Genomic DNA, 23,956 nt, shown 5'->3' on the forward strand with positions numbered 1-23,956 from the left:
TTATTTTGAACTTTCTTTGGAGTCCTCCTCAGCAAGAATGATTAGCTCACATGCCCATAATGTTTAAGTCACTCGTAAATTGACAAAGATGCAGCGTTGTTAATTAACATGAAGCATTGCATTGAAACATTGCTTTGTTGAACATATTAAAACTTAAAAAGTAAAGTAAAGTATATTACTAACAAAGTACATTATTATATTACTAATTTGTATGTATTAAATATTAATATTTTTGTTCACGGTCACTTTTCCAGAATATTGTTTTATGGCTACTTTGATTTTTGATAAAAATGATTCGCAGTGTACTACACGAAATGAAGAATACAGGATTAAAAATTATAATAGTATTGTTATATCATGTACATATTTTTGGTTTAAAACGATGTTTAAATATTACAACATTGAAAATGACTCAATCGAAGTCGAAAATGTTTGTTTTTATCAAATGTAATTATTATATGAATTTTTTATTTTAATTTAAATTAAAATTCTTTGCTACATTACTGGCTCTTTGCCCTTCTTTTGCAATATATTTTATATTTACAGAGCCTTATTATTAATTATTAATTACTATTTATTAATTAAAAAGTAAAAATGTTAAAATCAAATATAAAGATCACACATTTTTAGAATACACATCCGTGTACGACGTGTCACTCTGAGTAATAATTGCGCCGTTTATCATTGCTGACTCTCATTAATCTACTATCTGTCTTTTTGTATTGTTGAAAATAAGGACTTTACGGAGTTCGGCTCTGCCCTGTCTCCATATCGCGAATGTGTCGTCTACATAACGGAACCAAATTTTTGGTTTTTTGGGTGTATTTTTGAGGGCCTCTTGCTCCATAAAGATATTGGCGATTACAGGAGAAATAGGAGAGCCCATCTGAAGTTTGTTCATAGAATTGATTATTATAAGAGAAATAAGTGATTGTTAAGTAGTGCTCTATTAGCGGGATGAGATCAGAGGGGACTTCATGTGAGGCCTTTATTATATTTAATGTGTCTTTTATTGGGACTTGTGTAAAAAAAGGACAGACAGAATTCAAGCACCTAAAACTCGCCTTACAGAAAAATGGACACGACAAAAAAGACATAATCAAAACAATCAATAAACATGCAAACAAGATGGACTCTGACCAGGCGAAAAGATCCTATCCATTCTCCCATATGTCAAAGGAACAACAGATCAGATTGGCAGGATATTAAACAAACACAATATTTGAATCAGATCACCCAAAAATATAAAACAAATCTTAAGAAATCCTAAAAATCAAAGATCTTCACTCAGCTCCGCAGGAGTATACAAAATACCTTGTTCCTGCAAACAAATATACATTGGAGAAACCGAGAGAATGGTCAACCTACAGATAAAAGAACACTAACGTGATGTCAGGCTAAAACACACCACGCATGATTATCAGAACACAATATCGAAACAGGACATCAAATATTGTTTGACAAAGCGATCACGATAGCCAACGTTACATCATACTTTCCAAGAAAGTATAGAGAAGCTAGATTAAAGGCTACATTAAAGAAGAGATACAAAAATACCCTAATAATCTAAATAGAGATAATGGTAACATAAATAAAACATAAAATATGGAAGACCATTCTCCCGATTATTGAAGACCAACCAAATTCACTACTTCTTCTCCCATCCCCCTCTTCCCGTCTACCCCCACTCCAACAAGCAGCGAATATAAAAAGGAATATAAAAAGGCCTGGAGGAACAGTTCAGTATCAGGCTGCTCCTCGCCCTGATGAAGTGGACTGCAAGACTCACGAAACGTTGGCATTCCAAGAATAAATCTAGACACGGAGAAAACCCGCGAAACATACAATAGTTATATGTTATAGAATTTTGCAACAACAAAGTTACTTTTTTTCTGCGAAATGGAATTAATATCGATAATCATGCATAAAATGGAATGACTATACTAAGGAAATGTATCTGAAAAATGCATCTGAAAATTAGTTCATGATATTGTGTTTTTTATTTATAGATACAGATACAAATGCTCGAATTTAAATGTATCTCAGATTAGATACACAAAATGTATCTCTATACATGTATCTAAATACATGTATAGAAATACTACCTAACACTGCCAATTACGTTAACAAAACCGCCAAAATCGATTTATTCATGCGAAGATTATGCTCAGGAACTGCATAAACGAATACGCGCCACTAACCAAATTGCTCGAGAATATATTCAACAAGAAAAAATCAAGGCTAAACAATATCATGATAGATCTGCGAGGAAGGAGACATTCACAGTAGGCGATAAAGTTCTATTATACGACGAAAGTGTTAGGAGAGGCAGATCTAAAAAATTAGAATCGTGGATTGGACCCTACCTAATCACCGAGAAATAAAACGTGAATTTTATTATAAAAATAAGCCGAAAAATAATTTGCGTACATGCAAATCGGTTAAAATCTGTTTATCGAACATTAAAAGTAGACAAAAGCAGTAAGCAAGTAGCAGTAGAACTAACAGTAAATTAATAATATAATAAATAAAAGTGGAATTAGTAATAATAATAAGATAATAATATAAGTCTACTTACCTTATCAATACGTTGGCAGTAATTCCTCAACGATCCCAGTTATGGTGCACACATGCATTCAGTAATTGAAAAGAGCACACCGGCCGAGGACGGAGACGTGCTTTATCCTCTTATATGTTTGCAGCCAATAGCTGCGCAGGCAGCTATCGCAAGTGAAGGCGTGAAGTATAAATTGCATCGGAAACATCTCATTCTTCACTTTCTTTTTTTTTATAAAAAGCATTTTTATGAAAAGAGAATCACGAAACTGTCAACAAATACGATTCAGAGCATACTGAATAAAAAATTAATAAAGCGAACTAATCGATACTGCAAGGTAAGGATTCACTGAAGAATAATATGAACCCTTATCTTACAAGAAATTCCTTGTGTGGAGTTATACGGGTGGAACGACATTTGAATACACTTACATACTGTTGAAAACCATTCCATCATACGCCCAGTATATATTTCGGAGAAATCGAATTAATGAATCAGGCGAAATCAAAATAGAAACTCGTAATTAAATTAAATACTACTACTGATCTTAAGACTCGATTCGAACAACTTCAAGATTATTTAAAAAATACAGAGAAGCAATGTGAAGAGGTCATTGCAGGAAACGCAGCAAATATGTGCGAATAATGTAGATTTTGAAAAAGAAAAATATTTTACTGCATCGCTAAATCAGTCGAGTACATTATATAACTCCAATACAAATAAAAGAGAGCTAATGAACGCTATCGGCGCGATCAGCAAAACGCTGTTTGGAACCATAGATGAAGCACAGCGAATAAACGAGCAACTGCAGATACTTCAAGATAAGCAGATATTATAGCATGCAGCGAAACATACAACTAAAAATATTGAATGCAACTATTGAGCTAGAAAAAGCAACGGCCTATAATAAAAAAAAATTTACTATTGAACGTTACGAGGAGAATGAAACTGCAATTAGACAAATATACGCAGCGAGAAAACTTACATGAACATTTATAAATACGTACTGCATCATGACAGACTTGATAGTAGACGTAGGGAAAACATTAGATTACTTAGCATACTCGAAAGAAGGATTAACAGCATACAAGATTAAAGGCAATAACGTTTATTGCCTTTAGAATATGTAATAACAGATTTGAGAGAAGCCGTGTCACAATTAACGAAAGGATTGTACTTTCAAATATAAAAATATAAAATTGGAATATTATCCAGAAATATATGTTGATTAACACATTCAAATTCTTATATATTTACTACGTTTAAGTTTCCAATAATCGCGTACCCAACGTCTAAAATAATACGTGCGATACCTTTACCTTCTTACTTATACTCGAATGTATTTACTTTCGTAAACATTAATTATCTATTAATAGTATTAGATAAGGAGAATAGCTATTATACTTTACTGTATGAAAGTGACTTAGATAGATGCATCCGAGATATCACGACGTACACTTGCGAACAAATGTTTCCTGTATATTACATTAAGTCCGACACGCCATGTGAAGTATTAATATTTATAAACATGCCGGACAACTCCAAAATAGACACGTCTTATCTAGTACCACTCTGTGAATTACACCGATGGTTCAGCCCTGGCTATATTCCATTAAGGAAAGTAAAAAAATTATGATCGTTTATAATAATTTAGAAAATGAATTAGAAATTAATGGAATGAATTAAATTAAACGAAGATTGTAAATCCATATCGGACTTAACATTACGAACAAAATCATCGTTAAACGTGCAGTATTTTAAAGCACATCTTCCTGAAAATAATTTAATATGCATTCTGAAGATACTAATATTGACCTCTAGCTTATTCCTCTAAAACAATTTATTGAAGATCCTAAGGATTCCTTAAGCTCCTAGGAAAGATCTTAAGGATCCTAATTAATTAAATTAAGTTTAGACATAAGAAATATCAAAGAATATTTAGGAAAAAGTAATAATCACATCAATATTTAATAATAAATATATATAATGTATCCTATAGAAACACAGATACTGTTACTTTAATTATAATTAATATTGTGTGCATAACGCTGTATGTAGTTTGTAAGCAAAGACAAATGCGAGAAGACACAGAAGCAAAAAGGCGTAGCGACGATGCCATGCTATATTAGCATTAAGACACGTAAAATAAATTATAAATCGGGAAAAATTATGTATATAATTATGTATTATAATAGAGCGAGTTAAGGAGTATCCTTGTTTCCTTTTTTCAAAAGAGAAAGAATGTTACAAGTGTTACAAGTGTTAATTGTACAAGTGACAATTAAAAAATCACGAACGTGTGAAAAAATATAAACGTTAATTAAAGTTAAATGATTGTCGAAACAGATTTATTAAATATCATTTAATTAAAAAATTAATATAAAAGAAGACCCTGAGCGAAAATAAATTATAAACTATAGAAATGCGGATTTAGGTTAATTGCACGGAAACTGTCTTCGGCCGATGAGTGGAACGCTCAAGAATAACCCAAAAAATACGGAATATGTGTATAAGCGCGACTGCAGACGTGGTCATCAGTCGAAAATTATATGAAATACGTCACGTTACATTGTTTATCAACTTATTGAATTGTAAAAGTACATACTGCGACGCGGATATTGATAAGTTTGTGACAGTGAAGCATTGACAAATTGTGTAATTCAGTTATAATATATTTTATTCTATTAATAAATAACTATAAATGTATTTATTCTGTCTCCCGAAGTCCTTTGTGGATCCTCGAACTGTGCCGTAACTAGCAACACATATAAAGTTATATAAAATTATATAAAATATATATGAAATATGTTCAAATATTCAGACATATTTCATATACAGAATTTCCGAGACCTACAAGATCACTTCTCGTGAACAGATAGAGCGGATTAAGTCGAAAAGTCTTTTACCAATTTGCAATTTTCGTGATACTTTAGAAAATATTAATTTTTAAAGCTCGCCAAATAAGCACATATCCATGCGGACTACCGCCAAGACTATGTCTATCAGTTACTGTCAATTGTCGCACGGGGACTACCTGGTAAGCGTACGCTAAACGCCATAATTTAAATGGCGCGCCTACAAGGTAGTCCTCGCGCAACAAGCAATCGCGATTGATGAGCGCATACTTGCTAATAGTTCGCGCGCATACGTGTTTATTCAATGATATTTAAAAATTAATATTTTTTAAATTAATATCTCTTATTGCAAAAATTGTACAGTGATAAAGAACTTTTCGATTCAGTTCAGTTCACTGTACCTGCTCGTGAGAGGCGATCCCATAGATCAGGGACATCTTGAATAATTATATAGGTATAATATTATATAATTTCATGTAACATGAAATTACATAATTTTGTAAAACCTTTTTTCTCCCAGGCGGTGAAGCAAATGAAACTTGTATAAAGTTATTAAGAATTAGAGAAGAAAGATGATTTATAGTACAATCAGTAATAAAAAATTAAGTTTCTAACATAACATGAAATAAAATGTATAAGTACCTTGTACTTAAGTATCTGAAACTTAAAAGATACCATACCAAAAAATAACAAGATATGGATATAGGTATCTCCGCTTATAAGGATCTAAGTAATGCATTTAGGTACAGCTAACCTATTTAGATACTACCATATCTAGATACTTTTATTTACATACTTTTATTTAGATACATTCCAACACTAAATGCCACTATACTGCAATAATTAAAGAGCGATCAGCCTGTGTCAAGACTGTATTTTATCAAAAGACTGAGCACCTTCCTGTGTTCATTATATCCGCGAGAAGGTAAAATCCAAGGAATTGAAGATAAAGTATGTTTCAACATAGGAAAGACAACATCGCTGATGCATTATAAAGGCCTGGCTAGATTTCGACTTGAGAAGCTGATTCGTGATATGGGATCCTACAATCTGAACCTACACGAGTGAGAGTTAAGATTGAACGTGATGCGATGAACGAATTTGGATCGATAACACAAGTTGAAAAACTCAAGGATGGCGCTGAATGAAACTAAACACTTATCAATCAAGATGTCGAGAGGGAGCTGTCTTCACTCTTGTTCGCTCGCTATCTTATTGATACACGTTTTGTTCTTTCAATTTTGTCTTAAGCTTGTTACTTTTTATCTGATAGAAGTTCACCTTTAATTTAGTATTGTATTTTATATATTCAACATATAAATATATTAAAATTTAATATATATCAACTTGTTCTGGATCTTTTACTTCAAGTATTCCTGGCTTATAGATTACAAACAGACGGTTCTCTAAGATGCTTATTGGCATAAAAAATTATTAAATTGTTTATTTAGTATGTCATACTATTCCAATTCTTTATGATTGAATCGCATATTATAAGTGTACAATAAGATATATCGACATAATAATATGTAAACATATAAATATACATGTATAAATATATATGACAATACTTAACTAATATAATAAAGCTCATTAATTTAAACAACATAATAAATAAACAAGGAAAAGACCACGAGTCAAGCTAGATGTTTAATGCTATATATTAAATTTCATGTATTCTATAAAAACGAACGTTTTCTCTATCGAGTCATTTTCGATGTTTAAATTAAAATGTTAAATTATTGGAATACAATATTGTGATATAAATATAATAAAATAATAAAATAATATATAATAATCTCCAAATGCATTGATTTTATCTAATGCGTTTTTTTTCTTCTTTATACATATCGCTCGCAGTTCTTCTTAAATAATGGAACAGATCGGCAGCCAGTAATTCAATGGTCAATACAGATAAAAATAGGCAAATTTTTAACAGTTTGAACCAAGTCATATGTAAGCGTGAAACGAAATTCTTAAAAAAGCTATTGTTATGTGAAACTATATGTATTTTGTAACAATAGTGTGATTTACTTTTTTTGACGATTTTGCTAATAAAAACTCAAAGCACACTTGAACGATGTACTTGTAAGTACAAGATGATATTATCTTACGTATTGGATCGATTATTATTAATTTGGACTGTAATCAAAATTTACGCAGAATGGATTTGCAGCTCATTCAATTTCGAGCAAATTAAAAAAAATTTTAAGTTGGTTAAGAATTAGAGCGTTGATTGAATTTTGTCCACAAAGGTGTTTTTGCATCTATTGTGCCCCGGTGACACTCTAATTCTTAATCAATTTTAAAGTTTTTGTTAATTTGTTCGAAATTAAATGAGCTGTAAGCTCATACTTATTAGACACCATATTTTGTATCAAGTTAAAGAGCAAGAGCCATGCGAGGCAACTCTCAACTAGATCCAATACTGGAAGTCAGAGAATTCTGGCAAAAAAATGAAAGCTATTTATAAAAGAATAGATAATCTGAAAAATCGGCGAGATATGCCACAAGCGCAAAATGATCATCACTTAGACAGCACTTATGGACGCACAATCGATTACGAAGACTACATATGTAAACGAATATATAAAACTTAAAGAGGCACGTGAGATGATATGGCATTCTTGACAGAAACTCGCTGGCTAAATTAAAAGAATTTTTAAGCGCATGCTCATACGCTATAAAGGACATCAATTCAATAGACGAGAAAACGTTACTAGATACTATGCTCTATATCAAGTTAAAGAATAAAACTATAATCAATTTTGAGACATGACATATACGACTTTCAACTAAAAAAGGAATTAGAAATATTTTATTTAAGCAAGAGCAGCATAACTCATTTACAGATTGAATTTAACACGCTTAAAGCAAAAACCGGGAGAGAGCGCAATATGCCTTATAAGTCGATAATTTATCGATATATATGAATTATATGAGCCCATGATCGAAGGACAAGAGCACAATAACAAATAAAAACGTATTGTCTTGGATACTACTCAAAAATAGGCTCTACAAAATTTCTAAATAAGATTACATAAAGATATCAAATTATTTGAGGTTATTACGTTACAGTGTAGAAGACGATAACTGGAGCTAATAACGAAGAAAGAATCAAAGGACCACTTGGAGGTAATCCTTGATATCTAAATTCGCCAAACCCCAATCGAGGATCTTATTGCTAGAAATGTGAAAAACTGGGAGCAGTCAAGAATGCCGAATCAGCAAATATACTGACGGACGTCAGCTGCCAAGGCCGTGCAGATAAGACAACATAATTACAACGGCAAAGTATTGCAATTACTGCAAGAAAACAGGGCACATCCATAACGAGTACTGGACGTGGAATAGGCACCTAGAAATCGCATTAAGAGAGAGCACGAAAACGCATGACGGGAAAAACCATGGATAAAATATAGCCAATAAAGAGAAAAATACGGCGATGGAAGGCAAAGAAGAAGTTGACTCCGTAGAGAAATCACCGAAGCTCGCACGTGAATATTATATTTCGCAAGTCACTGAGATGCGACGAGCCAGTACAGGACTGAATCTAGTCAACTTGCAAATTAAAGAAAGAAGAAACTAAATTTTTCATCGACACTACAACAGCGGTGATTCTCGCGAAACTACGGAACTTGAAGGAAGAACACTAATATATGAAGATAAAATGACGTTAGCAGAAGTCACAGGACATAAAACAAAAGTTATTGAGAAAATAAATGCTTCTATAATATTAGATGGTCATCAGATACAGCACTTAAATTATGTGAGGATGATTTTTTTATCGACTACGAAAGAATTTTTGGGATCGATTTCTTACAAAAAAAACTAAGCGAAATGTGATTATAGCTATAAACTCTTAAAGATCGGAGACAGTTAAAACTGTATCACGATAAAATAATAAAAATAAATCCTGGATGCGAGGCTAGATCATAGAAGTCATTACAACTACCAACCGAACCGGTTCAGTACAAGCAGAAGACGCACAAGAAGGAATGTTCATCAGAAATTATCTAGTGCAACCAAAAATTCATCTCTGCTTAGTTAACATATCCAATATTATTGAGAAGCACATAGAGATGCAAATATCTTGCGTAACGCAATATTTCTCCTATTGAAATACTGACAGACGATGCGTGCTAACCGTCGGTACAAGACGAAGAAAAAAGGAAGATGATATATAAACAATGATATATGTATGTAATCGACCCGTTGTATTGTAAGCATCATGTTACTCTCGTTACAATTTCATACGGTTAACTAAGAAATTGATGGATGTGCAATATAATGGTGATTAAATTGTATGAGTATGTTGTAGACAATAATTGTCAATCTATCAATTCATAATGACTGTATCAATGTTAATGACTCTTTGAGAAAATTTTAGAGAATCTTAAACAATTTTTATTCAAATTTATAACGACTGTATTACTTTAATAAATGATGATAACTTTCTTATTAAATTTGTTTAACTTAATAACTAATTAGACTAATTTTATTACTTTAATAACTTTCTTATTAAATTTGTTTAACTTAATGACAAAGACAATTTTTCACAAGATAGACAAAGATTGAGTTTTTAATTTGATGTTGTAGAAATGACGACTTCCATGCAAATATTGACTACGGTTATTGCAAGAAAATAAAAATAGAAATGTATAAAATCAGTCTTTTCTTGGCAAAATTGAGCAATTGATAAAGGAAGCAGAATGGGATATTGTAAATGAACATAAACGTATGAAGTAAAACGGCGAGTAACAAACGAGCGAAATTTTAAATGATTACATTCTCAATTTATATTTTCAATAATTATATTTTATATTATTTATATTCTTTAACTATTTTAATTGTAAATGTCTTCGTAAGTCTTAAGACAATTATTTATACTGATAGAATAACGATAAGGGAAATTTAACGACGAATTTATGTAAACATTGTATTCAAACACTATTGAAAATGACCTAATAATGGTTGAAACGTCTAGATTTTATTACAATCCCAAACAGCACAGTAATGTTTTAAAAATATATATTTAAAATGTATCTGTTGGACATTTTGGACATATTAAAAACATCCAGATTAGATCCATCCTGATTAGATCATGGATATTTTAAAAACGTTTTAAAAACATCTAGTTTGAACTTCTTAAAAACATACGTTTTAGAACGCAATAAAATTGAATTAAATTAATACATTAAATTTTAGATCACAGTCAAGACAAAATGATTCTTATATGAGTATTATTATTGATTAATATCTTATTCCAGAATATACATCATAAAATTATGATTTAAAAAAAGACATTTTTTCCTGAATTCGGTAACTAATTTTATAGTACTTCGAAGCGATCACTCATCCGGTTGAGTACCGCCATCCACTATGCTTGACTTCTGAAATCGTATGGAAACCGCTGCACTTCGATGATTCACAAACCCTTATATAATCATGGATGTATAGTTATGATACATCTGTTCAATATGATCCTGATAGAAATTTATGCAGTTCAATGCTGAACATCCAGTCAGTTAGTGTCTAATTTATATTTAATCTTAATGTTATAACTATTTCCACGTTAGGAAATCATACGTTGTGTACTTTCACAGTACCAGTTATCATGTACAGTAATAGTACAGTAGCGGTATTTTGTGTGGGTATCAAGGGAAATCGCACGCTTATCTGAGTAGATTTTTTTGTCGTTGAAAATTTTTAACATAACACAGATGTCCTAGGGAAATCCATGGGACGTTCAAAAGACGTTCGTACATACCAAAAATGTCCTTGAGACGTCCTTAGATAAAGTGTGCTGTGTAGCTTCCGTAAATGAAATTCCTATATCACATCATATTTTTTAACTATTTTAGCTCAAAAGTATCCAAAAGTGCCATTTTTAGTCACTTTAAGTTCAATTTTCTTAAATATGTGACATAATACAGCAATTTTATTTGCAGATTCGTTTTTAATGATAAAAAATCTATAAGAATCTTATCTCATCTAATTTGTGACCTAAAAAGAAGTTTAAATTTATTACACAGTATACAGATGTATGCATAAGTTTTTTCCGGTTTTTTGGTAAAAAAAAACGTAATTTTCAAGGGAAATTAATTTTTTTTTATTCAAAATATTGGCCATCGGCTTCTACACATTTCGCCCATCTTTTAGGTAATTTATGAATACCATGCCAGAAAAATTGCTTGTCTTTTGCGGCAAACCATTCGTCGAGTCATTTTCCAACTTCCTCGAAATTGCTGAAGTGCTGCTCTGCGAGCGCATGCCCTATTGATGCGAAGAGGTGATAGTCAGATGGCGCCAGGTCTGGGGAGTACGGCGGGTGCGGAAGGATGTCCCATCCAAGCGATTTCAAGGTGTCTTTCACTGATTTTGCTGTGTGAGACGGCGCATTGTCGTGTAACAAAATCACTTTGCCATGTTTTCTGGCCCATTCCGGTCGTCTTTCGATTAATGCGTGGTTTAAATTAATCATTTGTTGGCGATAGCGTTGTGTATTAACGGTTTCGCTGGGTTTCAAGAGTTCATAATACACAATATCGCTCTGGTCCCACCAGACACAGAGCATGGTTTTCTTGCCGAAGCGATTTGGCCTTGGTGTTGATGGACCGGCTTCGCCAGGTGAAAGCCACGATTTTTTCCGCTTCGGGTTTTCAAAATAAATCCATTTTTCGTCACCCGTCACAATTCGATGCAAAAATGATTTCCTTTCGTAGCGTTGAAGCAGCATTTCACAAGTGACTTTGCGATTTTCCATTTGACGTTCATTCAAATTGTGTGGGACCCATTTACCGAGTTTATTGATCTTTCCCATTGCTCGTAAACGTCTGCTGATTCTTGTGATACATGTAATGCTTCTGCTAATTGCCGTTGAGTTTGAGTTGGGTCTTCATCCAATAACTCCTGCAATTGCTCGTCTTCGCATTTTTGTGGTCTACCAGAGCGCTCACTGTCTTTCACATTGAAATCACCATTTTTAAATTGTCGAAACCATGTCTCACATGTTCTAATCGATGGAGCGTGTTCACCATGTTTCTACCAGCAAACAATGACTTTCAACAGCCTTTTTCTTTTGATTAAATAAAAAAAGCAATGCGTGCCGCAAATGTTCTTTTTCAGGCACAAAACTCGACATGATCACTGAACGATAAAACAAAGACGCTAGTTTTTGGCGGACTCAACTTGTGTGTGTTTGTAATTAAATGTCAGACGAACAAAATGGCATATGTGTCAAATTAATACGCTGCGTATTTTTCGCTGGCGCCATCTCTTAGTTAAACCGGAAAAAACTTATGCATACACCTGGTATGTTATCTAGACCACATATTCTGGATATGAAGTGAATCTGAAAGTTTATAGTTTAAACAGAATGAGATTATTTTGAGGGACTTTCTATATTTCATTCTCTCCTTCACGGCAAGATATCGACTATAAAAATGTTTTGCATGAGATGAACATTTTTTTAAATGTCCAAATGTAAATATACTTTGTATGTTGAATAACGTACGTTTTTAAAACATTCGAAGACAACAAAGAACGACATATGAGAAAAACAGCAATGAAACAAAAGAACAGCGACGACGAAAAGTGATGTATATTTGCAAGTATCACAACTCACCCATTGGTGGACATCAAGGGACGAAAAGAACTGTTAATCGAATCCGGTTCAAATACAATTGACCAGAATTAACCAAATAGATAGAAGATTATATCGCCAAATGCGAATTATAACAAAAAAATAAATTAAAAAGAAAAACAAATGCACCACTAATACAATAATTACAGACACAGCTCATCGATCATGCAATGAAAAATGCGCTTTGGATATTGTTAGCCCACTAACAATAATCAAACACGGAAATAATGTTCTAACGTATCAGGATAATTTCACTAATAAAAGACGTTTTCACAACTGTCCGGCACTGATTTAATTCTCCATGAAATATATTGTTAAATACAAAAAATCTAAGAGACACGTATTTTTTTATACGGACGCTAACTCCTGTTTAAAGGATAAAACAACTCTTTGAAGAAAAATGATATTTCTCTTCCGACCCGAATATCATCGAAAATATAAAAGATGGAAAAATAATTTTAAACAAAAGTTGTACAGTTTCAAAAGAACTTTAAAGTTGTGAAAAAAAAATTTAAAAAAATTTTTTTTTAACAGTAATCCCTACCACTCACAATTTTTTCAAATTTTTCAAATTTTTTTTACCAAGTTAAAGACTAATTGTTTCCAAATTCAATCGTAAAATAAAATTATATTACAACATATCGTTTTTAAAAATTAATTATAAACGCTTCCTTATATACTCTATCTGTGCTCATATGTGTAAGTAATTATCGTCGAAACAATAAAATATATGAAAAGATGTTTTAAGTAAAATTTATATAGTTTTCTATATGTTTTATGATATATTAGGTGTTGGAATTAATTCGTAGCGTTTTACAAGTGATGGGAAGTACTTTCATTAATGTATTTTTTAATGCTCATGTGAAATAAATAACATTCTTTCATTAAAAACGCTACGAATTAATTCCAACACCTAATATATATATATAATATATATATATATATATGTATATATATATATATGTATATATATGTATGTATGTATATATATATATATATATATATATATATATATATATATATGTTATAAATATGTACATACAGGATGTTTCCTCTAACTTGAACATCTGAAATCTCCATTGTTTTTAATGATATAAGAAAACACCAAAGGAGAAAGTGGTTCGATTCGAAGGATCACATATTATGATGGGCAAAAAATTTTTCTCCAGATATATCATATTTTTTGAGATTTCATGGTCACTTCCATTTTTTTAAACAATATGATTTCTCTAATTATTCTGAATATAAAAGTATTAAGATAGTGATATCAAAAAATTAACAGTTTACGGGATATTTTGTATCTTTTAACCATATATTGACATAAAATATTAAATAACTCGTAAATTATTAATTTTTTGATAATCGTAATACTTAATACTTTTATAAACAGAATAATGCGATGAATCAATTGATGGATAAAAAACACATAGTTGCTTTGAAAAAATATACAGAGTAAGTCATCTAAGGCCACCCGAATAACAATTTTGGAAATAGGAAAAAATGTTTTGAAATTGGAACGGATTTAAGGGATAAGTGTTTTGATCATGTTGTCTTTCTTCTAAGTGGAGGCATATGAATCTGTATAGTCTGGCACTCGAAACATTAGACACAAATAGACTTATATAACTAAGAAGAAAAGAAGAGAGAGTATCATAAAGCATAAGGAAGAAAAAATTTTTTGTACTACACATCAGTAAATAATTATCGCAAATCCGACATGTCTATTCCAGATATCTTTGTAAGAACCTGGCATCCGACATTTTATAAATTAAATCTTTTTATAAAAATGGAGATGATCATGTATTTTGTTTGTAGTTGTTTATAGTAACAATAATTCTATTCGTAAGTCTATATATTAAAAAATATAAATCTTTTAAGAAATGACTGTCACCTGATTGTAAGGTAAAAAAAATTGTTAATATATTTTGATTCAGAATTGTATTTAATTGTTTGTAGTGATTTTTCGGTCATATGTATTGTAGTTGCACTGTTTGAAAGTTACATCAAATTTACAATAAACAAATTACGTAACTTTGTCAATTTTGGAGAAATCTCTAATCCATTGTAACTTTAAAATGGTACAACTACAAATGACTGGAAAATCACTACAAATAACTACAAACAATTTTGAATCAAGATATATTAACAATTTTTTTATCTTATAGTCGGATAAGTCATTTTTAAAAAATTTTATATTTTTTAATATATGGAATTACAAACAAAATTATTGTTACTAGTAACGTAGTATTATCATTTTATGTAAAAAAAATTTAATTTATAAAAAGTCAGTTGCCAGATTCACAAAAAATTATATATTCAATAACCGAACGACATATCAGGAATGAGGCTTATGAGAAATAAAGAATGTTATATATGTGTGAACCAGGATTATACACTTTCTTAAATAATTAATAACAAACGCTTCACCATATAATGGCAAATCAATTAAAAATGTTAAATACCAGTATTGTAAGAGATACAGTTTTAAAAATACTATTACAGTTACATGAAGACAAATGTAATTAGGTATACAGATACAGATATAGATAATTATATACAGATACATTTATTTAAAAAACAAATTTAGATACTTGTATAGATACATAATTTTATTTAAAATATCTTTGTTCTTTTTTTGCAGCATAAATACACTAAGAAAAAAATGCTATTAAATGAATAAAAAGATAGATTGAGTCAATTAAATGTATGAGCTGTCACAAACAGTAATTAGTTCAATCCTATTTGTTATTAACTTAACTTTTTAAATTTCGCAATTAGTACTATCAACAACTTATTGAGTTCCTGTTATTTTGTAGTTCCGTCAACTTTATAAATATTTTATACAACTAAATTCAATATTGATTTAATCTTTATTCAATATTAATTTTAATCTTTTTATTTGTAACAATAACATATCAATTTGACTTAAGAACATATAATGGTAAATTAAAAGCAAATGTTGAATTAAAGGAACATTTCCTTATGTTAAATCAATATTGAATTTAATTGTAAAATATTTATAAAGTTGATGGAACTATACTACAAAATAACAAGAACTCAATAAGATGTTGAATTAATTGCTAAATAAATTTAACTTTGACTAAATTTTTTCAAAAAAATAATTGTTTTTAATTTTTACATAAAGTAATTCTTACTTTCTTTATTATTCTTATGTAAAATTATTTTGTACTTTCACATACAATTTATTAATATATATATTTATACATACAATAAAAAATATCCAAGTTTATCATAGTGAAAAAATTTCGCTTAATAAATTATTCCACGTTTTGGAACGCTTCGACAAAATTTCAGCATTTCTGAAAAATTTCAGTTTAATTTCAGTGATTTTTAGCTGAAAAATTAATTTTTATCAAAATTTCACATAAAAAATCATATTTTTAACTCAAATTTCTATATATTTCACATTTAAAAAATTAGCATAATACTATTCGATACAGCAACGTTTCAGCTTTAAAAATCTGTTTGTTTAATTGTAGTATGATTTTGAATGGAGTTATGAACAATCAAAATCAGAATACTCCTTTTTACTTAACTCGCGAATAACTCAAGAACAAAAAAATCATAGAAACATTGTTTTAAAAGCGATTTGTAAGAAAAATCCCAAACTTTCACGATAGAGGAAAGTCGCCGAAACTAACATACAGTGGCGTGCAAAAGTTTCTGGCCAGTGACATTTTATATTCTAATTTATAAAAAAAAACCTGATAAAATTTTAACCATATCGGGCATCAGTACAAGATGTGAATAACGAAATTTGGTGATAACATCTGATAATGATTAAAATTTTATTGGGCTTTTTTTTTATAAATTAGAGTATATAAAATGTGAGTATATAAATTGGCCGGGAACTTTTGCATGCCACTGTAGGTCTCCTAAAGCGACACCCCCTTATTTCTCAGAAACTAACTATTGCACTGTATTAATACTAATAAAAATATGATCTATTTAAACAAAAGTAAGTAACATTTATATTGTATAATACGATATCGTATAATACGATATATAATTTTGCTTGTCGAGAAATATACGTTATCATAATTATGTAATGTATTAGAAAACTACGTTAAGATATAAGTATATTATTAAGGAACAATGAATAAATAAACAATAAAAATTGTTATGTTAATAGAAATAAATTATTTAATAAAAAACATGTTTCAATAATAATTTAGCGGAAGGTGCGCTCCCAGTATATTCTCAGTATATTATTTCTGGTATAGGGACGCTTCTGAGCCAGAGCGTCATGTGAACGCTCGGCAGCTCGGCCGCCGAGCCTCGAGCGGTAATGGGAGTCGCTCGCCGGAATCAGCCCGAAATGTGCAAATCTTTGCGAGCACTGCTTCATAGAATCAAATAACTCTATCGGAGCTGAAGACAATGATATATGAGAAAGGCTTTGAAAAACTATTGCATTACATATTTGCATTTTGTAGAATAGCATAAAGTAAATACGCATATAATTTAACAAAAATGTTTTGTATCGAAATGAAAAGAATGTATATAAGATTCTGAAACATGGGTATGGATTGTTCTCAAAAACCAATGAGCGTTGTTACACTCCTCTGCTCATGAACAGATAATAACTGTAGATTGCAAAAATTGCGAAGGATGTAGAACAACATTGTTAAAATAAGACAAACCACGCTAGAATGTAAATTAACGATAGCGAACATGCCTATAAAAACGATAGGCATTATTAAGACTGTGATCAAATTCATTTGCGCGAGTACAACTTAACCTTCTTGTGAAATCGACTAGAACATAAGAACCTAAGCCAACCAGAAACGACAAAATTAAAAAAAATATTTCGCTATCTGATAGAATTAATGGATTTAAGCGTCAAACTATAAGACAGCGGAATTAGAAAACGCACAGAATTCATCATTTCTAACGGGACCTGTGGGACTGATATATACAGTATCGAGTAGTACCATTGTATTAATTATTGTAATAATAATTGTAATCATTGTAATAATAATTGTATATACTGCTAACAGTAAGATACAAGGAAATTGCAAAGTAACAAATCCCGCGTAAAAAAGAGGGATTCTCATAAAAAACGTCGAACTTCCATTTTCTTTTTTCAACAGGGAGAAGATGTCGTGACCAAATAGATCATTTTCAAAATTCTTCATTTGCAAATTTTTTTGCAAATCAGTATTTCAAAATTAAAGTTACGTACATTAATTTGAACAATGCAACAATTGCAGCAATTCTTGAGGAAATTCGGCCACTTTCGAGAATAGAAGCACGAATTCCGAGCATCTCAAGCCGTTCCGAAAAGTTCAGTGAAAGTGCGACACGACTGTGAGAATCTTTAACAACAAAAGATTGTAAACCAACAAGGAATTTATAAGTTATAATAAATCATTTTCTACTACAAATACTAGCCTACTTTAATCTGAGGACCTCGAGCTCTTACTATTACAACATCGCGGAGTCGAAAACGGTAATCTGCTTAGCTTTGTGCGGCATCCTCGTATCTTAGCACGACCGATCAACGGCTGACCCAAATTTTGAATATTCCGGAGCAGCATCCTTACACCTTAAGCGATACAAGAATCTATATATATTTTTAATGAATTTATCTCCTAAATGACTGCGTACTGATTAATTTCAGACTTGCAGCACAATCAAACTGAAATATAATAATAATATTCTTCCCAAGTTAAATTAAATTTTCAATTTAATATTACTAGCATCTTAAAACATGGAAATTTGTTTATTGCGAAGAGTATTTTATATTCAAATACTCTTTTTATACAAAACTTTTTATACAAAATTCCATAAATTAATAAAGATTTATGTTAAAATAATAGAAAAAGAAATTTTTCTTTAAGAAAACAACATATATATTGAACATTTTATTATTTACATTTAAATCTATGATGAGATCAGAAAACATGTTGAATATTTGATTCTTCGTTTTAAAATATTACATTTTCTTATCATTTTGTTAAGTTTAATATTTTACAAATTCTATAAATTATATGAGTTATATAATTATTAAATTATATCCATTATATAATTATTATTCTATAAAGGATTAAAAAGAGGCCGAATTTGCCCATAAAGATGTAAGTAAAAGGAGTAGCGTTTTTTATACATCTTCCGAATACGATAATGTTAATAAAAAAGGATTGATAGAAAATATCGTTGAAAATTAAGCATGAATATGATATATTTAAAGAAATTTTAATATTATTGTTTAGTTTTCAAGATGTTTCCCACATGCCACAAATTTTTTAATAATTTTATCATATTCAAGAGATCAAAATCTACAAAAACCGCTATTTCTTTTACTTACAATACATCTTTTTAGAAAAAAAATCTGCCTTTTTTGGAGGATATAAAAAAGGACCGACTTTTGCCCAAAAAAATATAAGTAAAAGAAATACTATTTTTTGTAGATTTTGACCTCTTAAGTCATATCTATAATAATATAATAAAATTATTAAAAGTCCGTGACATTTGGGGAACATCTTGAAAAGTAAACAAGAATACTGAAATTTTTTTAAATATATCATATTCAAGCTCAATTTGGAAGGTGTTTCCTATCGATCCCAAACTTTTTATTAACATTATCGTATTCAGGAGATTAAAATCTAAAAAAAAAACACTATTCCGTTTACTTACACCTTTTTGGGCAGAAATCTGTCACTTTTAAACATCTTCCTTTTATTATCTTATTTTTTAAATATCAGTTTAATATTAGGTACTGCACAAAAGCTCGTGTCTTTTTTTTTTAGCACAAAATTATATTTACAATATGTATCTTCGTCAAAAATAAACAAAATTTAAATTTTAAAAAACGGTTTTGAAGCTTGAAATCTCTATTTTCGAAAAGTTACTATGCTTTTAGAATTTCTGTGAGTTTGATAATTTTTACAAACAGAAAAGTACGAGCTGAAAAGAAGGAAAAAAAATTTCTCCTAACTTTGAGTCTATCATTTGCCAAAAAAATTTGCAAAAATTTTCGGTTTTTCCATTCAAGTGATGAAAGCTTAAAGTTTTCCCTACAAAATCGTTTTTTAAAAGTATTCCTAAGATTTTTTTGTTACTAAGTTATCGCGAATTAAACAAAAGGAGCATTTTGACTTTTATTGTTCATTACATCTAATGCTCTAACTTCATTAAAAATCATCGTATTGTAATTTAAAAAACAAATTTTTAAAGCTAAAACTTTGCTCTATTGACTAGTATAATAATAACAACAAATATATTCTATATATAATTTTGATCTAAAAAAAAGGCACAAACTTTCTGCAGTACCTAATATAATAATACATACCATAATTTAATTATAAATTATATCATTTATACAATTGTTATTTTATAAATTACTGATTTCACAGTTAAATTTTATTTTCACTACCATAATCAGTGAGTTATAAGATGGAAAAGCAAAGTGTGATTATTTATACTGAAGCTCAGTGAAATACTCTTATATTATTAGTAAAATCATATTTTATTGTTTACACTACTGACATTTTTCGTTGATTTACTTTTAGATAGAGGAATAAATGAAAATGCCCATGGTATAGGAAGGTTTCTGCCCTAGAGATGGAACATCTAGTATCGATAAATTCATTTAGAGTATGGTGAAATCTATTTTTTTAACTTTCCTTAGCGATAAGAAAGTGGAATTTGATATTAATCAATAGATTTCATCATATTCGATTAAATTTATCGGTTTCAGAGGTTCCACCTCTAAGGCAAAAACCCTTTTATGGGCATCCTCCTTTTATCCATGTAAAAACGAAAGAATATAAAAGGAAAAATAATATCTATATACTTATATATAAAATTTCTTTATAAATTTTCTGACTTCTCCAAGCAAAAAAGATTCTCTAAGAATTCTAGGTTTTCTTAATATCTTCAAATAATAGATATTTTTTATTAAGAAAATATTTACAATATTTTCATACTTCAATTAACAAAGTATACAACTCACTTCCTCTTTGGTATGGGCTAGTTCCTCCTCGAGACTTGTATTTCTTTCAAGGGCCACGCGCAAACGCTCACGTACCTGGAATTTCATCACAACTGTTATCCTTTAGCTGCAATGTACATATACAGTGCCCACCAAAAGTTCCGGGCCAGCTGAATATCTCGGAAAGTATGCATTTTTGAGAAAAATGTTTTAGACAAAAATTATAGGGTTTAAAAAGATCTATTTAATGATCAGTTTGACCTTGTGTGGCGTCACCAATGTCAGGTTAAGATCACATTGATTTTTTTTAAATTAAACACCCTATTTTTTATTCCAGAATCTAATAGCTGGTGTCAAGAGCTTTTCAAAACACTATAATAAAGTTATTTTTCATAAAATACTTTTCGAGTTATAATGCTTGAAAGTTACAGTACCGTCGGCATTAGCATTACACAAGGTGTCCGACCGACGGCTAAATATCTCTTGAATATTGTTCAGAATCATGTCCTGGATAACATTTGTTAAGATCATTGAAGATTGTTTCTCTTATTTTCATTTTTGCAAATTCTGAAAATTCATTTTTATGTAAAAATGAAAATAAGAGAAACAATCTCCAATGATCTTGATCTTAACGAATGTTATCCAGAGAATGATCCTGATAACATTCAGAAGGTTTTAGTCATCGATTGGACACCTTAGATAATACTAATAATGACGGTAATGTAACTTTCAAGTCTTATAATTCGATAAGTACTTAATGAAAATGAAATTTATTGTACGTTTTGAAAAGATTTTGACAGCGGCTATTAGATTCTGGATTAAAAAGAAGATATCCAATTAAAAAAAATTGATATAACTTTGACTTGACATTGGTGACGTCACCCAAAGTCAAATTAATAAGATCATTAAATGTATTCTTTTAAATCCAATAATTTTTGTCTAAAACATTTTTCTCAAAAATGCATACTTTCTGAGATATTCAACCGGAACTTTTAGCGGGCACTGTATATGTGTGTGTATTGTGTGTGTGTGTGTGTGTGTGTGTGTGTGTGTGTGTGTGTGTGTGTGCGCGCGCGCGCGCGCGCGCGCGCGCGCATTTTAGCATTGACATCGAAATATCTCAAAAATTATAAGATTTGAAAAGGTGTATTTACTAATTATTGTATAATATAATATATCTGTTTAACATTGGGTGACGTTGCCAAAGTCGAAGTCACTTATAATTTTTTAAATAGGACTCTCTAGATTTTATTGCATATTATTATAGCCGTTCTTAAAACCTTTCCAAAACACTATAATTTAATTCACATTGGATCAACTGTTTTGAAGTTATCGAGATTTATATGATAAGTTATTTAGTCAACGAAAATCGATGGTTGATTCAACTAGTGAAGGCAAGATCGATGGATGATCCTAAACTCTTCGCAGTTTTGGGCATGGTTCATTTCAATTCAGTACTGGACAAATAGAACATGAATTAGGAATTCCTACGACTCATTCAATGTTACAATCCATACAATACCATCCTTATTATATCAACCTAGTACAGGAATTAAGCGAAGATGATTGCAGAATGAGAATTCAATTTTTAGATGAGCACTAGATGCATTGGAGCAGAATCCAAATTCTTTTGGAATGTCTGTTTCAGTGACGAAACCACATTCCACAGCAATGGTAATCTCAATAGACTCTATAGTCATTACTAGTCACTAGCAGTTCTTACTGATATCGACAGGTGATCAATCAGTGTTGGAATCTCCATGTTTGGATTAGCATATATAATGATCAAATTATTGGACCATATTTTTTTGAACATACAATTAATGGTCCAATTTATTTAGACTTTCTCCAAAATCATTTGTCAAGATATATTCAGGACTATTCAACTGGATGTCTGCCAAAGATTTTGGTTTCAACAGGATAGTGCTCCAATACATTACTCTCGAGATGTTCGAATTTTTATAGATAAGCAATATCCAAATCATTCGATAAGTCAAGAAGGCTCAGTCTTGTGGTTTCCAAGATCACCAAACCTAAATCGTGTTGATTATGATAGATGCTGTGTATCAGGAAGTACCAACCACAAGATTAGATATAATGGAAAAAGTCAGAAAAGCTAGTCAAGTGATAACGTCGCAAATACTCAAAGGAGTCTTACGAAACTTTAGACGCAAACCAATTTTGTACTTAGAAAATAACGGTGCACACTTTGAACATTTAATTCCGAGAGTGATACATAATGACAGTTAGACAAAGTTCTTCAATTCTCCGATCTTGCCTCCATTGGCAGGATCATCTTTCGATCTTGCCTTAGTTGGTTGAATCATCTTTCGATCTTGCCTTTATTAGATCAACCATTGATGTTCGTTGGTTGGACATCTTACCATATAAATTTCGATAACTTCAAAACGGCTGATCCAAAGTGAATTAAATTTTAGCGTTTTGAGAAGGTTATAAAAATATGTAAGAAAGGGTTATAAAAATATGTAATAAAATCTAGAGTGTTCTCTTAAAAATTCGAAGTGACCTCGTCCTGACCTTGGCAACGCCACCAAATGTTAAACAGATATGATCAGTAAATAGATCTTTTTAAAGATCTATTATAACTTTTTTGTAGAATATTTTTCCGTATCTTTTATAATTTTCGAAATATTTCGATATCAAAGTTAAAGTGAGACACTCTTTTATATACATATATGTATATACCGAATTTAACAGAGCAATCGTACCAGGCTAATTTCTTGAAAAATATGCATTTTCTTGAAAATGTTTCAAAAGTTTTTCAACTTCAAGGGGAATATAATATGGCATTGGTTAGATTTTAGGTCGCGTTACCAAGGTCAGAGTAAGATCACATCTTAACTTTCAAGCTTTATAACTCGAAAGATACTTAATGAAAATGAATTTAATTACAGTGTTTTCGAAAGCTCTCGAGCTATAAG

The 23,956-nt window shown here is 30.4% G+C and overlaps 1 protein-coding gene across 28 annotated transcripts in view; it reads right to left on the bottom strand.

The window, feature by feature from the left end:
- The window catches only part of Liprin-alpha (PTPRF interacting protein alpha), a 263,962-nt gene that overhangs the window by 105,114 nt on the left and 134,892 nt on the right, over nt 1-23,956 (bottom strand). For 23 of the 28 annotated variants that reach the window (XM_087412073.1, XM_087412089.1, XM_087412087.1 and 20 more), the window contains exon 5: nt 21,036-21,110. The exons of 4 other annotated variants lie outside the window; for them this stretch is intronic. In XM_087412073.1, coding sequence (XP_087268199.1) covers nt 21,036-21,110 — 75 coding nt within the window. Of the gene's footprint in view, nt 1-21,035; nt 21,115-23,956 lie in introns of those variants that run through there. One more of the 28 variants, XM_087412092.1, reaches the window with a different exon arrangement.

This window comes from Acromyrmex echinatior, chromosome 12 (genome assembly GCF_024713525.1).
Source record: "Acromyrmex echinatior isolate Ae372 chromosome 12, ASM2471352v2, whole genome shotgun sequence".
In the NCBI taxonomy this organism is placed as follows: Eukaryota; Metazoa; Arthropoda; class Insecta; order Hymenoptera; family Formicidae; genus Acromyrmex; species Acromyrmex echinatior.